Genomic DNA, 22,948 nt, shown 5'->3' on the forward strand with positions numbered 1-22,948 from the left:
GTTCCTCAAAAGGTTAAACATAGAGTTACCATATGACCCAGCAACTCCACCCAAGAGATGTGTAAACATATGTCACATAAAAACTTATACACGACTATTCATGGCAGCATTATTCATAAATAGCCAAAAAGTAGAAACAAGCAAAACATATATCAACTGATGAACGGATAAACAAAAATGTAGTACATATGCACATTGGAATGTTATTCAGTAATAAAAAGGAACAAAGTATTACAGAAAGTAGATTAGTGGCTGCCAGGGGCTGGCAGGGGTGGGAGGTTTCTGCTAATGGGTATGGGGTTTCTTTTTTGGGTGATGAAAATACCCTAAAATTAAATATGGTCATGGTTGTACAACTCTGTCAGTATACTAAAAACTATTGAATTGTATACTTAAAACGAGTGAATTTTATGGAATGTAATTTCTATCTCAATAAAGCTGTTAAAAAAAAGAAAAGAAAAAAGAAGTAAGTAGGGCAGTGACTGGATATAACTGGCTTTGTACGCCAAGCTAAGACATTTGGAATTTCTACTGCATTAAAATGACTCCCCCCAACGCCCCACCAGGACTTCCCTGGTGGTCCAGTGGTTAAGAATCCGCCTTCCCAGTGGTTGAGAGTCTGCCTGCCGATGCAGGGGACGCGGGTTCGTGCCCCGGTCCGGGAGGATCCCACATGCCATGAAGTGGCTGGGCCCGTGAGCCGTGGCCGCTGGGCCTGTGCGTCCGGACCCTGTGCTCCGCGGTGGGAGAGGCCACGGCAGTGAGAGGCCCGTGTACCGCAAAAAAAAAAAAAAAAAAAAAAAAGAATCCGCCTTCCAATGAACTAAGATCCCACATGCCGCAGGGCAACTAAGCCCACCCACCTCAACTCGAGAGGAGCCATAAGGAAAGATCCCGCATGCCGCAACTAAGATCCGATGCAGCCAAAAGTAAATAAATAAACACATAAATAAACAAAATGAGCGCCCCCCACACCTCTGAGATGGAATTTGTAGAGTGGAGCTTAAACTACGGAAACATAAAAACACATGCTCATTAATCTTCAGCATCAATCAAAATCCCAGTTAGTAACAAGCAGATTATACACACATTTGGAATTAACTGGCAACTGACTCACCTGGAAAGAGGGGAATCCATCATATGAATAAAACTCAAATACTTCGTAGAAAAGGCAAAAGAACTGTTACCCATTAACTACTAACTGATGAATGTTCCCTTTAACTGCAAGGACAATTACCACCCAGTAACGCTGTCCCAATTGCCAAGCACATAACATTTGGAACAAGTTTTGAAGAACACAAAACTAAATAACAATGACACTAGCAAACATTTTAATGAAAACATGAGATTTAATACAAGTTACAAATTCTAGAAGGATACTCACAAGGAGAAATTTCAGTTGTCTGTGAAGATGATTCAGAGGACCTCTGGGCTCTCCCAATTCCACCTTAATATTCTAAAAAGTTCCCAGAGTCAGTTTTCACTGGTAATCCCATCTTCTCTGCATCAGGGTCACAGTTATTTGCATTTCAAACTACCCACACATTTAAAAATATATTTCATGAAGCACTAGTGAATTGAAAAAGTAGGTCAATACTGCATTTAGAACACCTTCCCCAGGGATACCATAGACCCCGCCCATCCCAATACAGTACCCTAAATTCAGGCCACCAGAACCCCTCTCTATACCACAACTGCAGCTACGTGGAACACACGCTCTCCTACTCCGTCCCACTGAATTTCCAAAAGGACAAGGAGTAGAAATATAAATAAATACATCTCAAGACTCGGTGACAAACTTAGCATTACCACACACCAAAAACAACACCCTCTCTCCCCCAATAAATACGCTCATTAGACGTCTAAGTGTTAAATCTACAATGTGCTGTCTTCGCCAGAGGCCAAAGTTTTATAAACCTAAATTCTTAAAAAAAAACGCAGGGGGGATGGTTTGAAAGAGAAGAAAATAGTAAATGCCAGTATGTAAATTCCTATTGCAGGAAAAGAAAAGCGCTAAAAATATAATTATCCATGAGCCACCACCCTGAGGAAACCACTTGTAACACTATACAGGCCTTTGTGTACACATTTTTAAAAACCATAGTTGAGATCCTACTGTACATATAATTTTGTACTTTTTGGGTCTTTTTTTTTTCCCCTTAATAATAAGCATTTTCTCTCATTATTAAAGATACTTTAAATCATGATTTTAAAAATATATATACACTATTTCATCATGAAAACCTATTTAAATCATTTTCCTACTGACTATTCAGGTTTTGTTTTTAATATTTTCTAAACACAGCTATGTGACTGCATTGAATATCTTTGTCCATATATTTTTGTTACCAATTCTGATTAATTTCTTAAGAGAGATTCTAGAAATGTAAATATAGGGTGAAAGGTCTGAATAGAATAATGACTCTTGATGTGTTGCCAATATCTGCACTCTTTTAAGAACAGCAGAGACTATAAGTCACTGTGATGATTCCGTTTGAGTTCCCACTCAAGAGACTTTATTAATCATAATCGCAGCACTGTGGATAACTGATAGATCAGATCACCTGGCAAAATCTCCACTGGCTGCTCTGGTGAGACTTCAGGGGCAAGCTGAGCCTTTCAAAGCTGCCCAGGGAGAGCTAAGCCTGGGGCTGGGCTGGAAGCCCAGCACTAGCAGCACTAGCACTAGCACTAGCAACAGGCAAGTTCAAAGTAAATCCACACTGAGTAAACGCAACAGAAAGAAGGGTTTGCTCCTACCAGAGTTGCAGTTGAAGAGAGTGGAGGAATTTGAAGAATCTCATCCACAGGACTCCAGGAAATATCCAAAGTGATCGTAGTTTGTGAGGCAGCAACTGTATCATCCAAGGCAGTGGACTTAAAGAGCTCATACTGGGCAAAGCCGCTGGCTGTTAACTGAAAGAGTGCATCCAGCAAACCATTAGCTGTGCTTTCACAAGGCCAAAGGCCCATTATCAAAATGACTGACTCTTTTCCCAAAAGAAAAAGTATCGAGGTCTTCCCTGGTGGTACAGTGGTTAAGAATCCACCTGCCAATGCAGGGGACACGGGATCAAGCCCTAGTCCGGGAAGATCCCATATGCCGCGGAGCAACTAAGCCCATGAGCCACAACTACTGAGCCCATATACCACAACTACTGAAGCCCGTGAGCCCTAGAGCCCATGCTCCACAACAAGAGAAACCGCCGCAATGAGAAGGCTGCACACCATAACGAAGAGTAACCCCTTGCTCGCCACAAGTAGAGAAAGCCCACGCACAGCAACAAAGACCCAACGCAGCCAAAAATAAATAAATTTATAAAATAAATAAAATTTGTTTTTAAAACAAAGTGCCATGCTTTTATTCCAAATGGAAAAATAAGACAACTCTTTTTCATCACAAAGATTAGCTAAAAGGCAAGGCATATATTTTCAGTCATTAGTTGATATGAAAATAAACATTTTGATACTACAGAAAAATATCTAGTCATATTAGGAGTGAAAAAACCTTTACACTAGGAAGGCAGATCGTTAGCAGTTTGAAGAAAATAATATGAATAGAAGAGAAATACTTACAGTAGACAAGTGATGTCTTTTCTTGTGTGAATTTTTGAGGTCTTCAAGATTTACAGAATAATTTTTATCAGCTATAGGACATGAAAGAAAGAAAATACTTTAAAGGTACAATTCAAAATTACATCATTAGAGCTAGAAAATTATAATCCCTCAAATTCTGAGGGTATCACAACTTAACACTAATGATTGTTGAAATTAAATTTTAAATCACAGATGAAATGTTTTTAAAAGAAGGAAAGTGGAACAGAGGTCAATAATACTACCAAAAGTATAATTAAAGGCCCACTATGAAATTGGAATTATATTCAACTTTTTTATCCTCCAATGAAAACTTCCAAAAATACACACATATAAATGAAATGAAACCCAAATAAAACAGCCATAAAATTCTGTTCGGACTTCTGGAAATCTGTTTCTGGACTATCTCTTACATGCTGCAAGTTACACATTGCAGTAGATTCATGGTGGCTAACACAAGTTCCATGCACTTCCCTCTTAACAATATCAAGTTTCAGTAAAAACCACAAAGCAATAACTATACAAATAAATATATACACACACACCCACAAAAGTAAGAGAAGTGAGTTCTCACCTTTACAGGTGACCATGCACAAGACAATTCCTGTGATGATGTTATTGGTTATGATAAGCTCAGCTCCCAGCCAACAGGTACCTTCAGGATCTGAACCATCACACCTTACCCAAAGGGGAGGAAGGGCAGTAACTGGCCGATTAATCTTCAAATGGGTCATATTAGGATTGTGAGCCATGGTGTAAAGTCCAATTAACTGCCTTGGAAACAACAGTAGGAAGAATAAATTAGACGTAGAGGCTGTCAATCAGTCAAAAGTTTTCTTTTCCAAAGATATCATGAACAGTAGCTACAATTCTGACTCTGATCCCACTTCTGATCACCATCTAAGATTTTATACCCAATTCCAATGTGTGTGGTTTTTCCTTACGCCAAGCAATTCTGACACCAGCTGGGTATCCTACAATTCAACTCAGTTCTGACACTATCTACCCAAAGATAGCATCAGCTCCCACAGGTTAAAGCCTCAGTCCTACAAGACTGCCTCCCCCCAACTTCCAATTGCCAAATTCCAAGTCAAGGTTGTCATCTGTGTGTCTATAGATCGCAGGTCCCAACAACCCCCTCCTTGGGTTAAATTAACATGCTAGAGCTGCTCACAGAACTCAGAGAAACATTTTACTTGCTAGATTACCAGTTTATTATAAAAGCGTAGAACTCAGAAACAGCCAGATGGAAGAGATGCAAAGGGAAAAATATGAGGAAAAGGGCACAGAGCTTCCACAGCCTCTCCTAGCAAGCCACTCTCCCAGCACCTCCCTGTGTTCACCAACCCAGAAGCTCTCCAAACCCTCTCCTTTTAGGTTTTTACGGAGGTTTCATTACATAGTCACAATTGATTAAATCACTGGCCACTGGTGACTGAACTTAACCTCCAGCCCCTCTCCCCCACAAGAGGTTGGGTGGGACTCAAAGTTCCAACCCTCCAGTCACATGCTTGGTTCCCCTGGCAAGCAGTCCCCATTCTTAGGTTACCTGGTGTGGGGTTCAAAAGTCACCTCACTAACTTAACAAAAGACACCTTTATAGTTCTCCACACCTAGAAAATTCCAAAGGTTTCAGGAGCTGGGTGCCAGGAACAGCAGACAAAGACCAAATATGTTTCTTATTATACATCACAATATCACAGAATCCCAGAAACAAAAATCTGGAAACTAAGTGGCAAAATACATAAAAGTTTCACCAAGTGAAGAAGTGGGAGCAGGGTACATGAGGCAGATCAAGAAGTGACAAAAAAAAAATATGACAAAGTGGGCTTCCCTGGTGGCGCAGTGGTGGAGAGTCCGCCTGCCGATTCAGGGGACGTGGGTTTGTGCCCCGGTCCGGGAAGATCCCACATGCCACGGAGCGGCTGGGCCCGTGAGCCATGGCCGCTGAGCCTGCGCGTCTGGAGCCCGTGCTCTGCAACGGGAGAGGCCACAACAGTGAGAGGCCCGCGTACCGCAAAAAAAAAAAAAAAAAAAAAATGACGAAGTGTAGCTACTACAAGCAGGGAGTTCAATATGTGATAGAGGGTCATTGGGAGTGGAAGTAGGCTGTGATATTAAGCAAAAGAAATAACAGAATATGTCAATTATATCTCAGTAAACCTGGGGGGTGGGAGAAAGTAGAAGCCAATAAATATATGAAAAGATGCTTGAGGTCATTAGTCATGGAACACTTAAGGAAATTTGAATATAGTCTGTGGATTAGATGGTAATATTGTAACAATGTTAAATTTCCAGATTTTGATGACTGTTCTGTGGTTATATAAGAGCATGTACTAGATTCTAGGAAATACATAGTGAAGTATTTAGGGGTGAAGGAGCATGATGTCTCCAACATACTGTTAATATTTCATTTAAAAAACTGTGTGTGTGGCTTCCCTGGTGGCGCAGTGGTTGAGAGTCCGCCTGCCGATGCAGGGGACAGGGGTTCGTGCCCCGGTCCAGGAGGATCCCGCATGCCGCGGAGCGGCTGGGCCCGTGAGCCATGGCCGCTGAGCCTGCGCGTCCGGAGCCTGTGCTCCGCAATGGGAAAGGCCGCACAATGAGAGGCCCGCGTACCGCAAAAAAAAAATAAATAAATAAAAAAAATAAATAAAAAACTGTGTGTGTGACACGTGTTTGTTATACAGATGGGGGAGTGGGCAGGAGCAGAGGAGGAGGAACAAGTGACAGAATCACAAAGCAAAGACAGCAAAATGTAAATAATGGTCAATCTGGTTAAGGGTACACAGAAGTTCCTGAACTATTCTTTTAATTTTTCTGTAAATTTGAGTGTAGCAGAATTAAAAGTTACCAAAAATACAGCTTAAAATTTTTTTTCAAAGAGATGAAAGCTAAATTTATTACCAACAGATGTTCAGAAAAGGCATTTCTAAGGGATTGTACTTCAATAAAGAAATACAATAATCCCAGAAGGAAGGTCTGAAATGCAAGAAGAAATGGAGAGCAAAGAAATGATAAGCCTATGGATAAATCCAAACAAACACTGGCTGGAGAAAACAACGCAAATAAATAATGTTCAAGTTATGGGACAGAAAAGCAAAAAAGGCCAAACATGACTTAAAATCAAGAAGCCAAGAAAGAAAAGACTGATTAACTACAAAAGATTTTAAAAGCTTCTACACAGCAAAACAAAACAAAAATACCCCACCATGGGGGCTTCCCTGGTGGTGCAATGGTTAAGAATCCGCCTGACAATGCAGGGGACACGGGTTCAAGCCCTGGTCCGGGAAGATCCCACATGCCACGGAGCAGCTAAGCCCGTGAGCCACAACTACTGAGCCCGCGTGCCACAACTACTGAAGCCCTTGTGCCTAGATCCCGTGCTCCACAACAAGGGAAGCCACCACATTGAGAAGCCCGCGCACCACAACTAAGAGTAGCCCGCGCTCTCTGCAACTAGAGAAAGCCCGCGCGCAGCAACGAAGACCCAAAACAGCCAAAAATAAATAAATAAATTAAAAAAAAACCCCACCATGAAAGAAAGTCACTTTGTGAATATTGTTATTATGGTCCTTATTCTCTAATATTGTTATACATATAAAGCCAGATCCTCCAGGACTCCTTGACAGCAAAGACTTCTTGGTTTTGGAGTTGAGGGAGGCCGGGCAGACAGAAAGTCATATGTTGGGGGGTGGGTAGTGAAACTGGCAAAGCAGACAGAGGCGGTAGGGTTTCTAACAGGGGCACTACTGGCATCTGGGTGGGATAATTCCTCGTTGGACAGGAGAGCCCCATGCATTGCAGGACATTTACCATCCATGGCCCAGGCCAAAAGCTCCCCTGAATCACTGTGGCAATCAAAAAGTATCCCTACACATTTCCAATTGCCTGCTGAGTATGGCACCCCTCATGGAGGACCACTGGATTGGATGCTGAAGGCTCATATGTGTCACTCATAAGGAATTTGGATTTTATCATGGGGCAAAAGAACCACTGAAGGATTTTTAATCAGGGAAGCAATACAATCAGGCTTTCATTTTATAAAGATCACTCTGGCAGCAGTGAGGAAAAAAGATTGGCGAGGAACCAGATTAGAAATAAGGAAAACAATTACGAAGCAACAACAGTAAACAGTATAGGGGAATGGAGAAAGGGAAGATCACCGCAGTCGTCTTAGTTAGGCTTGGGATGCCTATGGTACAGTCAAGGGACAGTCAAGTAGAGCTATCCTTAGAGAATTGAGTATACACATCAAGGGGGAGGCGAAAGGAGAGAGGGAGGGATCTAGCTAGATACATATTTTTTCCCCAATGTTTATAAGAACACTTCTATTTAAATCCTACCCTCCACCCCTATACTAAGAAAAAACTTACCTGGCTCTCCCAACTGGTAAAGCAGGTGGTCCAACATTTTCACCAGTAGAGAAATCAGAAATAGCAGTTTCTTCAGATTGTAGTTCTTCAACATGACTTGTTTCTTCCTTTTCTAAAGGCTTTAAAAATGTTTAATTATTTAACCAGGTAAAAGAACACTTAAGGTAACAGTCAACTCTTCACTATGCTAGAATATAATGTACTGATTTCTAAACGCTTAAGCACAAAATGATTGGGTTATGACAAGAATCACAGCTACAAACTAATTTGGTAGTAATAAATCTCACCGTCAGAAGCATTTCCACTGTCCTATAAAGATATTGATCTAAGTTGCTACTGATAAAGGGAGTATCTGATACCATCAGAAAAGGAAGTGCTCTACCACGTACAAAATGATGTACAAACAGCAAGGGAAACCCATGGAAGACTCCCTGATTTTGTCACTCCACAAACTTGAAGGTTCACCTTACTCCTTAAGTCTATTCCTCTTAGGGCTATCAGCTCTCATTTGTGTTTCTGATATCCATGTGTTTAAGTAGTTAAAAAGTTCAGTTCTGCCAATAATAACAATAATTTTACGAATTAACATTTCCTGAGCATGTACTATGTACCAGTACTGTTGCAAGCTTTCTTTCATTTTTCATAAAAACCCCGAGATAGATACTATCATTAACCCTGTTTTATTGACCGGAAAACTGAGCTAGTGAACGGTTGAATAGCTTGCCTAGAATAACACAGCTGCTGAGCAGCAAAAGTAACATTTGAATCTAGGTAGTCTGACTTCAAAACTCAAGTTCTTATCCACTAAGCTCTTCTAGCAGTAAATACTTAATAGGTATCTGACCTAGATGTTTCCTCAACTTTGAATTTCTTCTGCCAGATTCCAGATTTTATTCCCTTCCAGGCCTGGGTTTCCAAATAGTTCCTAGAAGTATCCAAGAAATGTCATTTTTCCTTCCGTTCTACTTGTCAATATCCATCTACCTAAAACTCATGCTTTAAGCTCTACTGATCTTTGTAGAAATAAAGCCCATTTTAATTGTTCCCCAACTAAAAATGCCAGGTAACTCCTCACAACTCCAAGCTGCATCCTCACTAGTAGCCCAACCAATTTCCACAAATTCCTCTGCTCATCTTTCCCTTTCCCAGGTAACTCATCTTCACCCGACCAACTTCATTTTTTCAGCTTTTGCTCAACAAACATTTTCCCTTCTATGGGAAAAGTCTAAATTCAACCACATAATTCACCTATAATTATTTTCCAAGCATCTGTCCACCACTGATAAGCATCATTAATACAAAAGACAAATAAATATGTCCCCTCCTCAGAAAGAAGTTTCTGTGTGTATTTAAAATAAAGAGCTCTCTGTTCATTCATCTCAATCCCGGTCCAGACAGCATGTGGGCCCTAAAGCAGACAAAGATATTCCTTCTAAAGGAACATCCACTTTCCCCTATTAGATCCTGCTCCTATCTACTTCGGGAAACAATATACCCAAGAATGGGTCCTGGCCCCAAAGCAACTGTGTAATGTGACAGCATTATCAGCACTCAGTTAACATCACTGTTACTGCTCTGCCAAAACAGTTCCCGAACTTCAAACACAAAGGTGCCGTGTGCAGGGCAGAACTAGAGATGCACATGTAGAGAACAAACGTATGGACACCAAGCGGGGAAAGCGGCGGGGGTTGGGGGAGTGGATGAATTGGGAGATTGGGATGGACATGTATACACTAATATGTATAAAATAGATAACTAATAAGAACAATAAGTAAAATAAAATTCAAAAATTGAAAAAAAAAGAGAAAAAAAACCCCACAAAGGTGTAAGGCTGTAATTATAAAGTGATGCAAAAAATAAGAAGTCCCCTCTTGTTACATTTAACAAGCAAAAATTAAAGTAGAAATTTATAAGTCATAGCTACTTATGCTGTGCTGTTCAAAACAGTAGCCACCCACCAGCCACATGTGGCTTTTGAGCACCTGAAATGTGGTCAGATCAAATTGAGATTTAAGTGTAAAATACATACCAGATTTTGAAGATGCAGTATGGAAAAAAAGAACTTAAAATCTCATTAATGATTTTTAAATGAATTAGGTATTGAAATGATAACATTAGATAAATTAGATTAAATAAAAGCATTATTAAACATAATTTCAGACCCAGCAATCCCACTCCTAGCCATTTACAGTAAAGAAAACTGTGCTCACATAAAATTCTGTATAAAAATTATAGTAGCTCTATTAGTGATCGTTGAAGACTGAAAACAACCCAAATGTCCTTCAAAGGATGAATGGGTAAAGAAACTGTGGTACATCCATACCACAGAATACTACTCAGCAGTTAAAAGAAATGAACCATTAATACACAACTTGAATGAATCTCAAAGGCATTATAACACTGAGTGAAAGAAGCCAGACTCAAAAGGTTACACACTTTTGTATGATTCCATTCATGACATTCTTAAGAAGATAAAGCTACAGTGAGGGAGAAGAGGGAATGATTTTTCTTTTGAACTTTACTTTATTTTTTTATACAGCAGGTTCTTATTAGTTACCCATTTTATAGAGGGAATGATTTTAAAGGGATAGCACGAGGGAGTTTTTTGGGGTGATGGAACTGTTTTGTGTTCTGATTATGATGGTGATTACTAGATTGTAGACATGTGTTAAAATTCACACAACTGAACAACAAATGAAAAAGTCAATATTACAGTATGAAAATTAATTACCTTTTTTTTTGCAATGAGGCTACCAGAAAATTTTTAATTATGTATGTGGTTCACATTATCTCTCTGTTGGACAGCACTGTACTTACTACTAAAAGATATTAGAATCCACTATCACTAACATGCTGATAAGAAAATGTGTACATTTGAGATTATCCACAAGACACCAAATTTGGCTGTTAAGAATTAACCACAAAGCCCAAGCACTACTTACCACTTTTTCCACGATGAATACTGTGTCATTTTCATTTAGAATATTTTTCAAAGGGTTTGGTTGGCCTTTGCTGATCAACTGCACTTGAACATCAGCCTATTAAAAATGGATTAAGGTCCAGCAATGTTATAGATACACACATATATATGTACAAATATTTAAACACATAAAGACCAGTTCTATGCAAGTAACTGGAAAAGAGAATTTGAACAAGATGTAATGTTTTCAAAATATAATTTCATTTATTCTTTGCCCATGTTGTTTTTCGTGTTGAGAAAATCTAGCTGGGGAATTCTCTGGCGGTTGAGTGGTTAGGACTCTGCACTTTCACTGCTGAGGGCGTGGGTTCAATCCCTGGTTGGAGAACTAAGATCCCTGCAAGCTGTGGCATGGGCAAAAAAAAAAAAAATTCTAGCTCTTATATCTGTTATCTACGTGCTTCAAGGCCCACCTAAAGAGCACCCTGCCTTGTAAGACCTTTTGATTAGGATCACGCTGACATCCTCTTCCCCAATCATATTGGATTTACTGTTATGAACCATAAAATTAGCTCTTTACTAAACATTATCTTTTTTTCTGATTGTACTATGGAATTTAGAACTTTATCAGTTTATAGGAACTGCATATTTCTTCATTCCAATTGCAATAAACATTTATTGTATAAAAGTTTGGAAACAGGTAGCTAAAAGAGATTTTTTAAAACTCATCTATAATTCTACTAGCCAGAGTAGTCACTACTATTATTAGTCTTTTTGGTGTATATTTTGCCTGATGTTTTTCCAGACATATAAATAAATCTATTTAAAGAGAAACATATCGGGACTTCCCTGGTGGTGCAGTGGTTAAGAATCTGCCTGCCAATGTAGGGAACACAGGTTCGATCCCTGGTCGGGGAAGATCCCACAGGCCGCAGAGCAGCTAAGCCTGCGAACCACAACTACTGAGCCCGCATGCCACAACTACTGAAGCCTGCCTGCCTAGAGCCTGTGCTCCGCAACAAGAGAAGCCACCACAGTGAGAAGCCTGCGCAGAGTAGCCCTGCAGAAGCTACCCTTCTGCAACGAAGAGTAGCCCACGCTCGCCGCAATTAGAGAAAGCCTGAGCGCAGCAACAAAGACCCAACTCAGCCAAAATAAATAAATAATAAATAAATAAAATAAAATAATAGAAATATATCTGTTATTTTGATAACTCAATAGGATTTTGCTTAAAAAATAAATAGAACATTCTAATGGTTTCATACCATGAACTTCTTTCCATGCCATTAAATGTTCTTAGGCTGTCTAGTACCATGGATCTACCATCACATAATTCCATATTATTCAACATTTGGGTATTTTCAAGTTATATGCTATAACAAACAATTGATAATGGACATCCTTTAAGTACTTTAAGATGAATATCTAAAATCACATTGATATTGTCAAATTGCCTTTCAAATATGTCATACCCACATATTTGCATTCCCATCACTTAGGTCAACACATTATTTTCATTGTTTATTTTTATCTGTTATTGTTTTAATTTTCATTTATTTGATCACTAATGAGAGTGAACAGCGTCTAATATTATTATTGATAAATACCTCTCACTATTTGAACCTATTTCTTAGTTTGGATATTGAAGCATTTAGATACTAAGTTCAGAGAGCAAAGGATGCTTTGTTATTCTGATCTACTAAGTTCTTGATCAAGTACAGTTGTGGGTAGAATTAAGTCCTCCCAAAAGATAAGCTGAAGTCCTAACCTCTGATTCCTCTGAATGTGACCTTATTTGGAAATAGGATCTTTGCAAATGTAATCAAATTAAGATGAAGATTAACTAGGTTGGGGGGGGCGTGGCCCTAAACCCAATGACTGGTATATTTACAAGGAGAGAGAGATTTAGAGACATAGACACACAGGGAGAATGTTATGTGCTGACAAAGGCAGGTATTTCAACAAGCCAGGAAACACCAAGGATTGTTGGAAACTACCAGAAGCTAGGAAGAGGCAAGGAAGGATCCTTTCATAGAGACTTCAGCTGGAACACAGCCCTGCTGACACCTTGATTTCAGACTCCTAGTCCCCAGAACTGTGAGAGAATACATTTCTCATGTTTTAAGAAAACTAATGTGTAGTACATTGTTACAGCAGCCGTAGGAAACTAATATAGGTACCAACTGGTAATAATTCAGATAGGGAGGGATTAATAATACATTTACTTGGATATATTTGATTTTTGAGTTTGGTTTGTGAGAATTCAGATAGTAAGAGATAACTATACAGTTGGCCATTGAAGAACACAGGTTTTAACTGTATGGGTCCACTTATAAACAAATGTTTTTCAACAGTAAACACTATAGTACTACATGACCCACTGTCGGTTGAATCCACAGATGTAGAACCTCGGATATGGAGGAACCACATATAGGGAGAGTCCACTATAAAGTTATAATCAGATTTTTGACTGTAGAGGGCCAGCACCCTTAACCCCTTTGTTGTTCAAGGGTCAACAGTATTTGTATTTTTCTTTCTGTGGTTACTTATTTGTATCCTTTGCCTATTCTATTAATGATTGTCTGTTTTCCTTATTGATTTTAAGAGCTTTTTATATATTTTACAAACATGGATATTAGCCCATTTATGACTATTTCTCCTCAGCTCGTCTTTTACAATATAAATTTTAGTTTGCTAATTGTTTTAAGGGATTAAGTTCTATGGGGAGTTTACCTATGGAACACTTGGCATATATTAGATGCTTAAACTTAATAAATTCATGAATGTTTATAGCAGCTTTATTCATAATTATCGAAAACTGGAAACAATCCAAGTGTGTATCAACTGGCGAAACAGTGGAATACTACTCAACAATAAAAAGGAATGAACTACTGATACACACAACAACACAGTTGAATCTCAAATGCATTACATACTCATTGAGAGAAACCTGACCCAAAAGGCTACAAACTATATGGTTTTATTTATATGACATTCTGGAAAAGGCAATACAGAAGACAGAAAACAGAGATATAAAACAGATTAGTAGCTGCCAGGGAACAGGGGAAACGGTTGACTATAAAGGGACATGAGGGGATTTTTTGGAGGTGATAGCAATGTTCTTGATTTTGGGGGTAGTTATATGACTAAATGCATTTGTAAAAATTCATAGAACTGTACTCTAAAAGGGTGACATTTAGTCTACGTAAATTAACTTCAGTAAACTCAACTTTTAAAAACTCAAAATTTTAGGATGATTGAGTTGTTTAAAAACCAAATAAAATGTTCATACCTCATAGATAAATGGATCTTTACAGATTCCTTTCTTTTCTTCATCAAATTCCCTGAAATGCAGAACCACATGTGAGAAATAGAGCTATAGTATTCTGTCATTTAAACTCAGGAGTTAGCCATTACTTTCTCCAAGAGAAAAGCAAAATGCAAAGTATTCATGGCAGTCCTAAGGCATGGTTGAGAAGGAAGAAAAAAGCAGAAAAAGAGTATTAGGTTAACAAGGAAAAAAAAAAGAGATGTGATAGAGATTAATAGACAGCTGCCCCGAAGTGGGTACTACTGCTTCTCAGAGGCCGCAGGAAATTAGGTTGCCTACCTCTACTCTTGGAACTTTTAAAACACAGCACCAATTACTATTAAAGTGTAAGTTACTACATGATTTTTGGGAAGTAAAAATGACTGGATTCTGACCTGCCACTGAATCAGCAGGTAACCATGGAGAAGTTATTTAAGGGTCCCAGGCCTTGGATTTCTATTGCTAAAATGGAAGCATCTATCCTCCGTTTTCATGAGCTGTCACTAAAACATTAGTAAATTTGATAATGCTAAAGCATTTCCTTTTTAAAATGTAAGCACAAAACTCTAAGATACTTCATAATTATCATTTTATTCAAGAAAGTTGATCCCAAAGCATGTAAACTATTAGCCATTAACATACCAAAATGCACATCAGCCTGATCTACACTCTGAAAGAAAAGAATCCTTAGAGTCCTAAAGGAACCCAACAGAATGGTTTCAGGATACCATTTATTGTTTGATCCACTCTATAACTCACTGAAATAAAAACTATGACCCACATTTTGGACAAGATTGTGACTTATTCTTAAAGAAGTTTAACTTCTATGTATGCATAACTCAGGGATGTTATTCAATCAATCATTCAAGAATCATGTCACCAGTATGTGTATTATGGGCAGGCACTCTGTGGACAAAAAAGTTGCCTGCCATTCTGGTAAACACCGAATGCTGCCCACCATAAAACCATCAGCCACGGCAGCCACCCTGGTGCACCCTGAGGGGAATTCAGGATGCAGAAAAACAGGATACTGGCCCTAGACAGTTAAGATGCGTATCAAAGGAATAATTTCAATGAGTCCAGACTCTTACATCTTCCCATACATGGAAAAGCACTAAAATCATTAACTTGAGATGTCTGTTCTTGTGATTAGTAGTAAACTTTTGATGTTCAACTACTTTTTTGTTTTGTTTTGCTTTGTTTTTGTTGGTTTATTCCCCCAGCAAAAACTCCTATATATTCTGACAACTCCCTTACCTCTTTGGATCAGTTCTTCAGAGCTATCTGAGAAGCTGATTCCCAGGCTATAGTCCTCAGTAAGGTCCCCAAATAACATAACTTTTGGGTTTTGGTGTTTTTTTTGTCAACAATTCTTTTTTTTTTTTTCCACACACACACACACAAACACACACACAGACACACACACACACTGTATTTTATTTTTACAAGAGATAAATAGACTGACACCAAGCACTGTAAATGGATGACCACAGCAAAAGCAACCATGATTGCAATTACCAAACACGAAGCACATACTATGTCATAATATTTAGTCAACAATTCTTACTAAATGTCCAAGATATAAAACAAATGCATAGCCTCTGGTTCAGTCTTGACTGTAGTCCAACTAGCAAACCAACAATTGCAATACAGGGTGATGAGTCCCAACAGAGGGGAGTGTGGGGTACTGCTGTGGCACAAAGGAAGAGGTTTTGCTAGAGGGCTTGAACTGTATGCTGAAAGCCAAGAGGAGCTCACTACAAGATTTTAAATGAGAAAGATCTCCCTGACCTCCTGATGTGGAGGCTATAAACTTGGAGGCCAGGAAAATAGCTGTGAATAACTTGTAGTACTTCAAAAAAGTGATGATGGTGAACAAAAGCAGTAGGGATGGAGGGAGAACAAGGGCACATGGTGACTGACTAGATGGGACAGGGGTGGGTGGCAGTGTAAAAGAGAACCAAGTTACAGTCTTGGACTTGTAACTCTTAACTCATAGACAGAATTCAGGAGACTGTCAGGTTGTGGGGAATAGATGAATTCAGTTTCACAGACGTTGAGTTTGAGGTCTCATTTGGAAATTTCCAGTAGGCAGGTAGCTACAAAGGCAGTGTGAGGGATACAGGTGGAAAGAAAAACTAACACCTATGAAATAATTAGAAAATGCAAAAGGTCTAAATAAAGTTGTATCAACAAGGGACTGGTTAAATAAACATAAAATAGCCATACAATGAAATATTATATAGCTGTTAAAAACAATGAGACGTATAGGCTCTCATACTGAAAGCTATCCAAGACATTGTTTAAGAAAAAAAAGAAAGAAAAAGCTAGTGATCTTTCTATAATGTTGAAAAACCTGACTAGCATTACCACTTTTGTAGGCAGGAAATAAAAGCAATGAAGACAAATAATGAAAAAGTATGTCATTTAGAAAAGAAGGGGATAGATTACAACAGTTATCAAAGTGTCAGGCCCGCAGCATCTGTTTCACCTGAAACTGGTTACAAAAGGGAAATTCTTTAGCCCCACCCCAGACCTACTAAATGAGAAACCCTGGAAGGGGGCCCAGCAATATGTTTTGGCAACCTGCCAGGTGATAGTGCTTCATGCTCAAATTTGAGAACTACTGGATTCGATTTTTATGTTGGATACAGAACTGGATGGAATCCCCTTTAGTACTAGTGTTCACTATATGAATAAAACGAAGTCTTAAGAGCACTGTGAAACAAAGGTGCTTTAAAGAGCCGACACACCATCACGTTATCATTATAACTGTTGCTCATATAACTATCTTGAATAGACTATAACAACACGTTTCACGCCAGCCAGGACTTTAAACAGGTGAAGGATGTCAACATCTAGTTTTCTCTATCCTGGTAGGTGCCCCTAACATATCACAAGTTGTGTGCATTGTAAGAGTGAATAATGTGCCTCTTGGAAAACTTGGCACCTTCCACCTCGGGTGACAATGTACACTTGTTTTCTCCTAAACGAGACTACAAGCAGCAGGGCCTACAGCGCCAACCCCACACTGGAGCAGGTAACCGGCGTCTCCCCAGCTCCCGGGAAAGCGGACTTCGTCTACAACATTCGCGCCGCTGGAAACTGGCAAGGCGCTAATCCCCAAGGCTGTGGAAAGAGGGATACCCCGAGGGAGAAGTGCTGTCCTCACAGCCAAGACAAAAGCAGGGGCTACTACTCACTGAAGGAGATGAGCGTAAAACTCCTCAGCAGCTCGGTTGGTTCGCGCCCACATCCCGCCCCAGTTTGACTGCAGATCCGAAACCGCCAAACTGAAATGCGCGCCAGACGCTGACTTCCGGGGTTATGACCCCCCGCCGGGACTACTTTTACCACCACCACCCCCTCAACAGGTCCCGTTTGTCCACAAGGTTAAACTTTTATAGCATACAGCTGTTTTTCCTGTCCCAATAGTTTTCCATTCCCGTAAGAAAAAGTTAAAATAAGTTGTAACGGTTGAGGGGGAAAAGACACTCGTCTCGCGAGAGTTGGCCTCGCCCCCATATGGATTACTCCGCGAAAAGGAGTCCCTTGTTTCTAAGTGCTCTTTTTGGCTTTGGAAGTCAATAGATACCGTAATTTGACATATGAAGAAATAATACGCTATTTTTATTTTTGTAGAGTGGTATAGATATATTTTGTGTCCCTGTATTGGTTTTGAGACGGGGCAGGGTGGGGGACGAGTTGAAGGTTACATACAGAGTGGGAGTGCTAAGCATTTCCTTTTCCTGTGGGAGCCGCCGGGTTGAGGGGAGCGTGGCCTTGTCCTCTCCCCGCCATGGTGAGTGAAAGTTCTCTTCGTTGGACCTTTCTCTGCTCTTGGGGCCTGGCAGGAATGGGCTTGGAGGTTCAGGGCATAAAACCTTCATGAGGGGAAGCGAGGAGAAGGAGATGGGGACCAAAGGGCTGGGATCTGTGGCTGGGATCTGGGAAGTGAGGCTCTCCGGCAGCCATCTTAGAGGCAACGTGTGCGAGCTGGCGCAGGGCGCGTTTGGAAGCGACACAGGAGGACCTCCCAGATCGTTCTCGGGCGCAGAAGGACCTTTGGAATTCTGGCTTCCCTTGGATCTTGAAAGAATGGGTTCTACTGAAGACTTGGAAATTTGCAGGGCCTAAGACTGAGTCTGGGTGGGAGTCAGTTTGGGGTCTTGTATCTCCGTGCCCGGCTTAGTAAGGAATACTTCGTCTCTTGAGAGATTTCGTTAAAGAAAAAACTTGTATTTCCACTTTTTTCCTGAATTATTGTGTGTTCATCTTAAGAATTGCCTCTGAAAGCATTCTGGTCCTCTTGCTTTAAAATTTAATTGTTGTGTATGTACTGCATAAATAACGTCTGTATATGTGCCTTGGGGAGTTGAGTGAACAAAATAGGGAAAAAGCACTATTCTTATGAAGCTTCGATCGTAATTGAGCTGGTCAAAATGCATCGTAATGTTCGATGGTAGTAAGTGCTGTAGACATAGGAAGTTGGAGAGAAAGCAGTAATTGGGCTTTATAAACAGTGATCAGAGAAACCTGAAGGAGGTGAGGAAGGGTATCTTTAGGTAGGAGACTGGTTACATCTGAGGCAGCTCAGGAATGGCCGTGAGTGTAGGCCTGAACATCTGGAAGAGTATGGAAAGCGAGGTTGAGCAGGTTGTGTACATCCTGCTTGGGATGTTTTCCTTTGAGGTGGTAAGTGTTTGGAGAAGATTGAGCAAGAAGTAACAGGGCTGTTGTTTTTACTAGTAATTTTTGGAACCTGTGTTTGGAATGGGATGAAGGGGGCAAGGATGGATGTTTGGAGGAGTGGAGCCCTGGTAGATTTGCTGACATTTGGGATGAAAGAGTTTGGATGATGGCATTAAATTGCATTTTCAAACCTTACAGTATGGTTTTGATTATTTTGCTTTCTAAGGCCTCATTTAAAAGTTTAATTATAAAGCGTTCTCTTTGAAAATGATGAAAATTCTGTGGCAGAACTTGAGAATCATGTGTCCTTCAAGTATTTACTGATGTTAATAGACCTGATGGTGTGTTGGTAACTTAGCCTTTGTTTTTGGTTTAAGTTTTATCTACCTCATCAAACTCTAGTCTCTTCTGGAACTGAACCGTTAATGCTTTTGTTGGCACGTGAGAAGAGTGCCTCTGACATTGCTTGTCAATATAAATATTTTTTTTGTTTTCCCAGGCGTGTGCTCGTCCACTGATATCAGTGTACTCTGAAAAGGGGGAGTCATCTGGCAAAAATGTCACTTTGCCTGCTGTGTTCAAGGCTCCCATTCGACCAGATATTGTGAACTTTGTTCACACCAACTTGCGCAAAAACAACAGACAGCCCTATGCTGTCAGTGAGTTAGCAGGTATGGATTTAGATCTTTCCTGGGTTGACTTTTTAAGAGGTACTTAACAGCAGTGATGAAATTTCACTCCATTGGTCCGTGTTTCTGAACCACATGATTTTCCTGGATGTTCTGATGCTGTTTGCTACCGTGCATGTAGTCAGAATGGTGTGGTTGGGTAGCTAAAACTTGGGTTTCTTCACAATTTCAGGTCATCAAACCAGTGCTGAGTCTTGGGGTACTGGCAGAGCTGTGGCTCGAATTCCCAGGGTTCGAGGTGGCGGCACTCACCGTTCTGGCCAGGGTGCTTTTGGAAATGTATCCTTCGTTTAACCACCTAGACTAGTCAGCTGTGGCGTTTAAAAGGCTGGACTTGTCTTTTTCTTGTTAGTAGTTGCAAAATAATTTATGCTGAAGATGCTAGTGTCCAGATTAAATATTTCTCTAGACAGATTTGAAATCTGGAAGATTTTTCCGTCATAATTTTTAAAGCCAACAGGTTTGACAGTAGGAGGTTTTGCTTGCAGTGATGTCGTAATTTGCGCCTTACTCTGTTCTCAGCGACAGTTGCCTGCTGTCAGTAAGCTGGTTCAGAAGGGTGACGAAAATTCTTACTGAGCAAGGCATAACCTGTTTTTAATTCCTAAAATTTGAGAAATGTGATTCTTAACTGGGAAAACAGATGTGTCGTGGGGGCCGCATGTTTGCACCAACCAAGACCTGGCGACGTTGGCACCGCAGAGTGAATACAACGCAGAAGCGATATGCCATCTGCTCTGCGTTGGCTGCCTCGGCTTTACCAGCGCTGGTCATGTCTAAAGGTTTGTGATATTTTATATTCTAGGAGTCGTATAAAATACCCCTTTTTTTCTCTACCTGACCCTTTTCATTGGTGTTAACAGCCTGTGTACATTCACCTCATCCTAGAGTGTCTGGCTAAATTTCCGTCTGCTAAATACTAGTTATGATCATTTCAGCCTTAATCATCAGTGAATACTGTGTATCCAGCTCAGTCATCAGTGAATACTATGTAACTGGGAGAACTAATTCAAATAAAGTGATGTCGTATATTGTTAGAAAACTTTTCCATCTTGTCATGTTGCTTCCTCTTTTTATTTAACTGTCAAAATGATGAGATTCCACTTCATTGGTCCGTGTTTCTGAAACACATGATATTTGTGGAAATTCTGATTTGGCAAATTGTATACACCATTTTTATTTTGTGGGTTCGATTCAGTTTTTCAAAGGGTGCAGGGTAACCAGGTCACTGTTAATTGGCTTTGTCAGGTCATCGTATAGAGGAAGTTCCTGAACTTCCTTTGGTGGTTGAAGATAAAGTTGAAGGCTACAAGAAGACCAAGGAGGCTGTTTTGCTCCTGAAGAAACTTAAGGCTTGGAATGATATCAAAAAGGTAGATTTTGTGGTCCTTCACACAAATTTGTTGCCAGATTTTAAATTTCAAAAGATTACTGAAGGGGACAGTATAACTAAACAGCAGTGGATGTGAGAGCAAGGACTCTGGAACCAAATTACTTGAGTTTGAAACCTGAAATCATTGCTGTATTAAATTTAGGCAAATCATTTTTGCCTCTAGTTTGATCATCTGTAAAATGAAGTTTTTTAAACTATGAAGATCTATTGCAGGGATCATATCTCAATCAAAATACCAAACCTCACTTTGTTAGGTCTACGCCTCGCAGCGAATGAGAGCTGGCAAAGGCAAAATGAGAAACCGTCGCCGTATCCAGCGCAGGGGACCCTGCATCATTTATAATGAGGACAATGGTATCATCAAGGCCTTCAGAAACATCCCTGGTAAATCTTGTACTGCTTACATGTTTTAATTACCCATGCTATGCAAGCTTACTCAGCTTTTATTATGATGAGATTCCACTTTATGGTCTGTGTTTCTGAAACTTCATGATTTTGTGGAAGTTCTGATTCTTGGCTGAATGAGTGAGCCATTGATAGTTGAAATTCATGATTAAAATACTTCTTGGGTGCTGTAAAGATGATTTGTGTTTCTTCTGTTGAAATACAGGCTCCCTAATTCTTGTTTTCCCTTTAAAAGGAATTACTCTGCTTAATGTAAGCAAACTGAACATTTTGAAACTTGCTCCTGGTGGGCACGTGGGACGTTTCTGCATTTGGACTGAAAGTGCTTTCCGCAAGTTAGATGAGCTGTATGGCACTTGGCGTAAATCTGCCTCCCTCAAGAGTAACTACAAGTGAGTGTAATTCATATATTGAACATGGTGTTTATGCTGTGGATAGTGTTCAAAATTGGTTTGCATATTTTCTAAATAACGGATTGTGTTGCCATTTCCTCCTTGTAAACAGATGCAATATGTGGAAATGGTGAGATTCTGAGAAGTGATAGTATAGTGGAAATTCTGATTGTATTCTGTTGAGCTTAAATGATTAAAAGTAATCTTTTGTTGAGGTTCATGTTCTTTAGTCAGTTACATGAGAAATAGGAGTTGAGCCTCTATAGTCAGCGTTTTCTGTTTTCATTTAGCCTCCCCATGCACAAGATGCTCAATACAGACCTTAGCAGAATCTTGAAAAGCCCAGAGATCCAAAGAGCCCTCCGAGCACCACGGTAAAGTTGTGATATTCACTGTAATTCTTGCCTAGCCTCACACTATTGGGTATTTCAGAAATATGGGTAATGTAAATAAACTATAAATGTAGTCTCTACCTTTTTATAGCAAGAAGATTCATCGCAGAGTCTTGAAGAAGAATCCACTGAAAAACCTGAGAATCATGTTGAAGCTAAACCCATATGCAAAGACCATGCGCCGGAACACCATTCTTCGCCAGGCCAGGAACGTAAGCAATAATTTGGGTTTTGCTAATATATGTTGAGTTTTTAGAAAGATTTGATTCTTAGATTTTCTTCTAATTTGTTGCAGCACAAAATCCGGATGGATAGGGTAGCAGCAGCACTAGAAGCCAAATCAGATGAGAAGGGGATTCCAGGCAAGAAGCCTGTGATGGGAAAGAAGGGAAAGGAGGCCATTTGCGTTAAGAAGCTGAAGAAGCCGAAGAAGCCAAAGAAGCCTTTGGTGGGAAAAAAGGCTGCAGTGACCAAGAAACCAGCAGCTAAAAAGAAGCCTGCTAAAAAGAAGCCCGCAGAAAAGAAGCCTGCAGAAAAGAAGCCTGCAGAAAAGAAGCCCACAGAAAAGAAACCCACCACAGAGGAAAAGAAGGCTGCTGCATAAAGTTAAATTTGTTTATTTGGTGAAGGTCAAATCATTTTGGACAGCTAATTTTGAATAAAGACCTTATGATCAAAGAGGCAGTGAGAAACATGACTTGGATGTGTTGTGTGAATCTTGGTTAGAATTTTTTTTACTGACACTTTGTTCTTCATAATTCAAGCCTTTTAAGTCTGGTATAAAA

At 39.9% G+C, this 22,948-nt stretch overlaps 2 protein-coding genes and 4 non-coding genes across 6 annotated transcripts in view; 5 read left to right on the forward strand and 1 right to left on the reverse strand.

Annotated features, from left to right (window-relative positions):
- ZWILCH (zwilch kinetochore protein) overlaps positions 1-14,228 on the reverse strand; it is a 35,937-nt gene extending 21,709 nt beyond the window's left edge. The window contains exons 1-7 of the mRNA XM_030875188.2: positions 14,183-14,228; positions 10,913-11,008; positions 7,971-8,089; positions 4,169-4,368; positions 3,577-3,647; positions 2,761-2,916; positions 1,385-1,456 (exon numbers count right to left, since the gene is read on the reverse strand). Coding sequence (XP_030731048.2) covers positions 1,385-1,456; positions 2,761-2,916; positions 3,577-3,647; positions 4,169-4,346 — 477 coding nt within the window. The 5' untranslated portion in view covers positions 4,347-4,368; positions 7,971-8,089; positions 10,913-11,008; positions 14,183-14,228. The remainder of the gene's footprint in view (positions 1-1,384; positions 1,457-2,760; positions 2,917-3,576; positions 3,648-4,168; positions 4,369-7,970; positions 8,090-10,912; positions 11,009-14,182) is intronic.
- Positions 14,229-17,940: 3,712 nt separating this feature from the next.
- RPL4 (ribosomal protein L4) lies at positions 17,941-22,860 on the forward strand. Its single transcript, XM_030875195.2, has 10 exons — positions 17,941-18,002; positions 19,392-19,563; positions 19,754-19,860; positions 20,225-20,363; positions 20,830-20,954; positions 21,229-21,358; positions 21,615-21,771; positions 22,062-22,145; positions 22,255-22,375; positions 22,459-22,860. Exons 1-10 carry the CDS (start codon positions 18,000-18,002, stop codon positions 22,765-22,767), a joined length of 1,347 nt encoding a protein of 448 aa, XP_030731055.1. The 5' UTR covers positions 17,941-17,999; the 3' UTR covers positions 22,768-22,860.
- Positions 19,612-19,682, forward strand: LOC115862959 (small nucleolar RNA SNORD18). The gene has a single exon (XR_004043321.1). It is a non-coding gene; the product is annotated as a small nucleolar RNA SNORD18 (small nucleolar RNA).
- LOC115862962 (small nucleolar RNA SNORD16) lies at positions 20,065-20,163 on the forward strand. The gene has a single exon (XR_004043324.1). It is a non-coding gene; the product is annotated as a small nucleolar RNA SNORD16 (small nucleolar RNA).
- LOC115862957 (small nucleolar RNA SNORD18) lies at positions 20,666-20,737 on the forward strand. Its single transcript, XR_004043319.1, has one exon. It is a non-coding gene; the product is annotated as a small nucleolar RNA SNORD18 (small nucleolar RNA).
- LOC115862958 (small nucleolar RNA SNORD18) lies at positions 21,418-21,488 on the forward strand. Its single transcript, XR_004043320.1, has one exon. It is a non-coding gene; the product is annotated as a small nucleolar RNA SNORD18 (small nucleolar RNA).
- Positions 22,861-22,948: the final 88 nt, after the last annotated feature.

Source organism: Globicephala melas, chromosome 2, assembly GCF_963455315.2.
Source record: "Globicephala melas chromosome 2, mGloMel1.2, whole genome shotgun sequence".
In the NCBI taxonomy this organism is placed as follows: domain Eukaryota; kingdom Metazoa; phylum Chordata; class Mammalia; order Artiodactyla; family Delphinidae; genus Globicephala; species Globicephala melas.

What these genes read in the sequence shown, in the direction of transcription:
- RPL4 (XM_030875195.2), top strand. An exon ending in TGCTGTCAGTGAGTTAGCAG is followed by an intron (nt 19,564 to 19,753) that starts GTATGGATTTAG and finishes TCACAATTTCAG; the next exon opens with GTCATCAAACCAGTGCTGAG. An exon ending in TCCCTCAAGAGTAACTACAA is followed by an intron (nt 21,772 to 22,061) that starts GTGAGTGTAATT and finishes GTTTTCATTTAG; the next exon opens with CCTCCCCATGCACAAGATGC.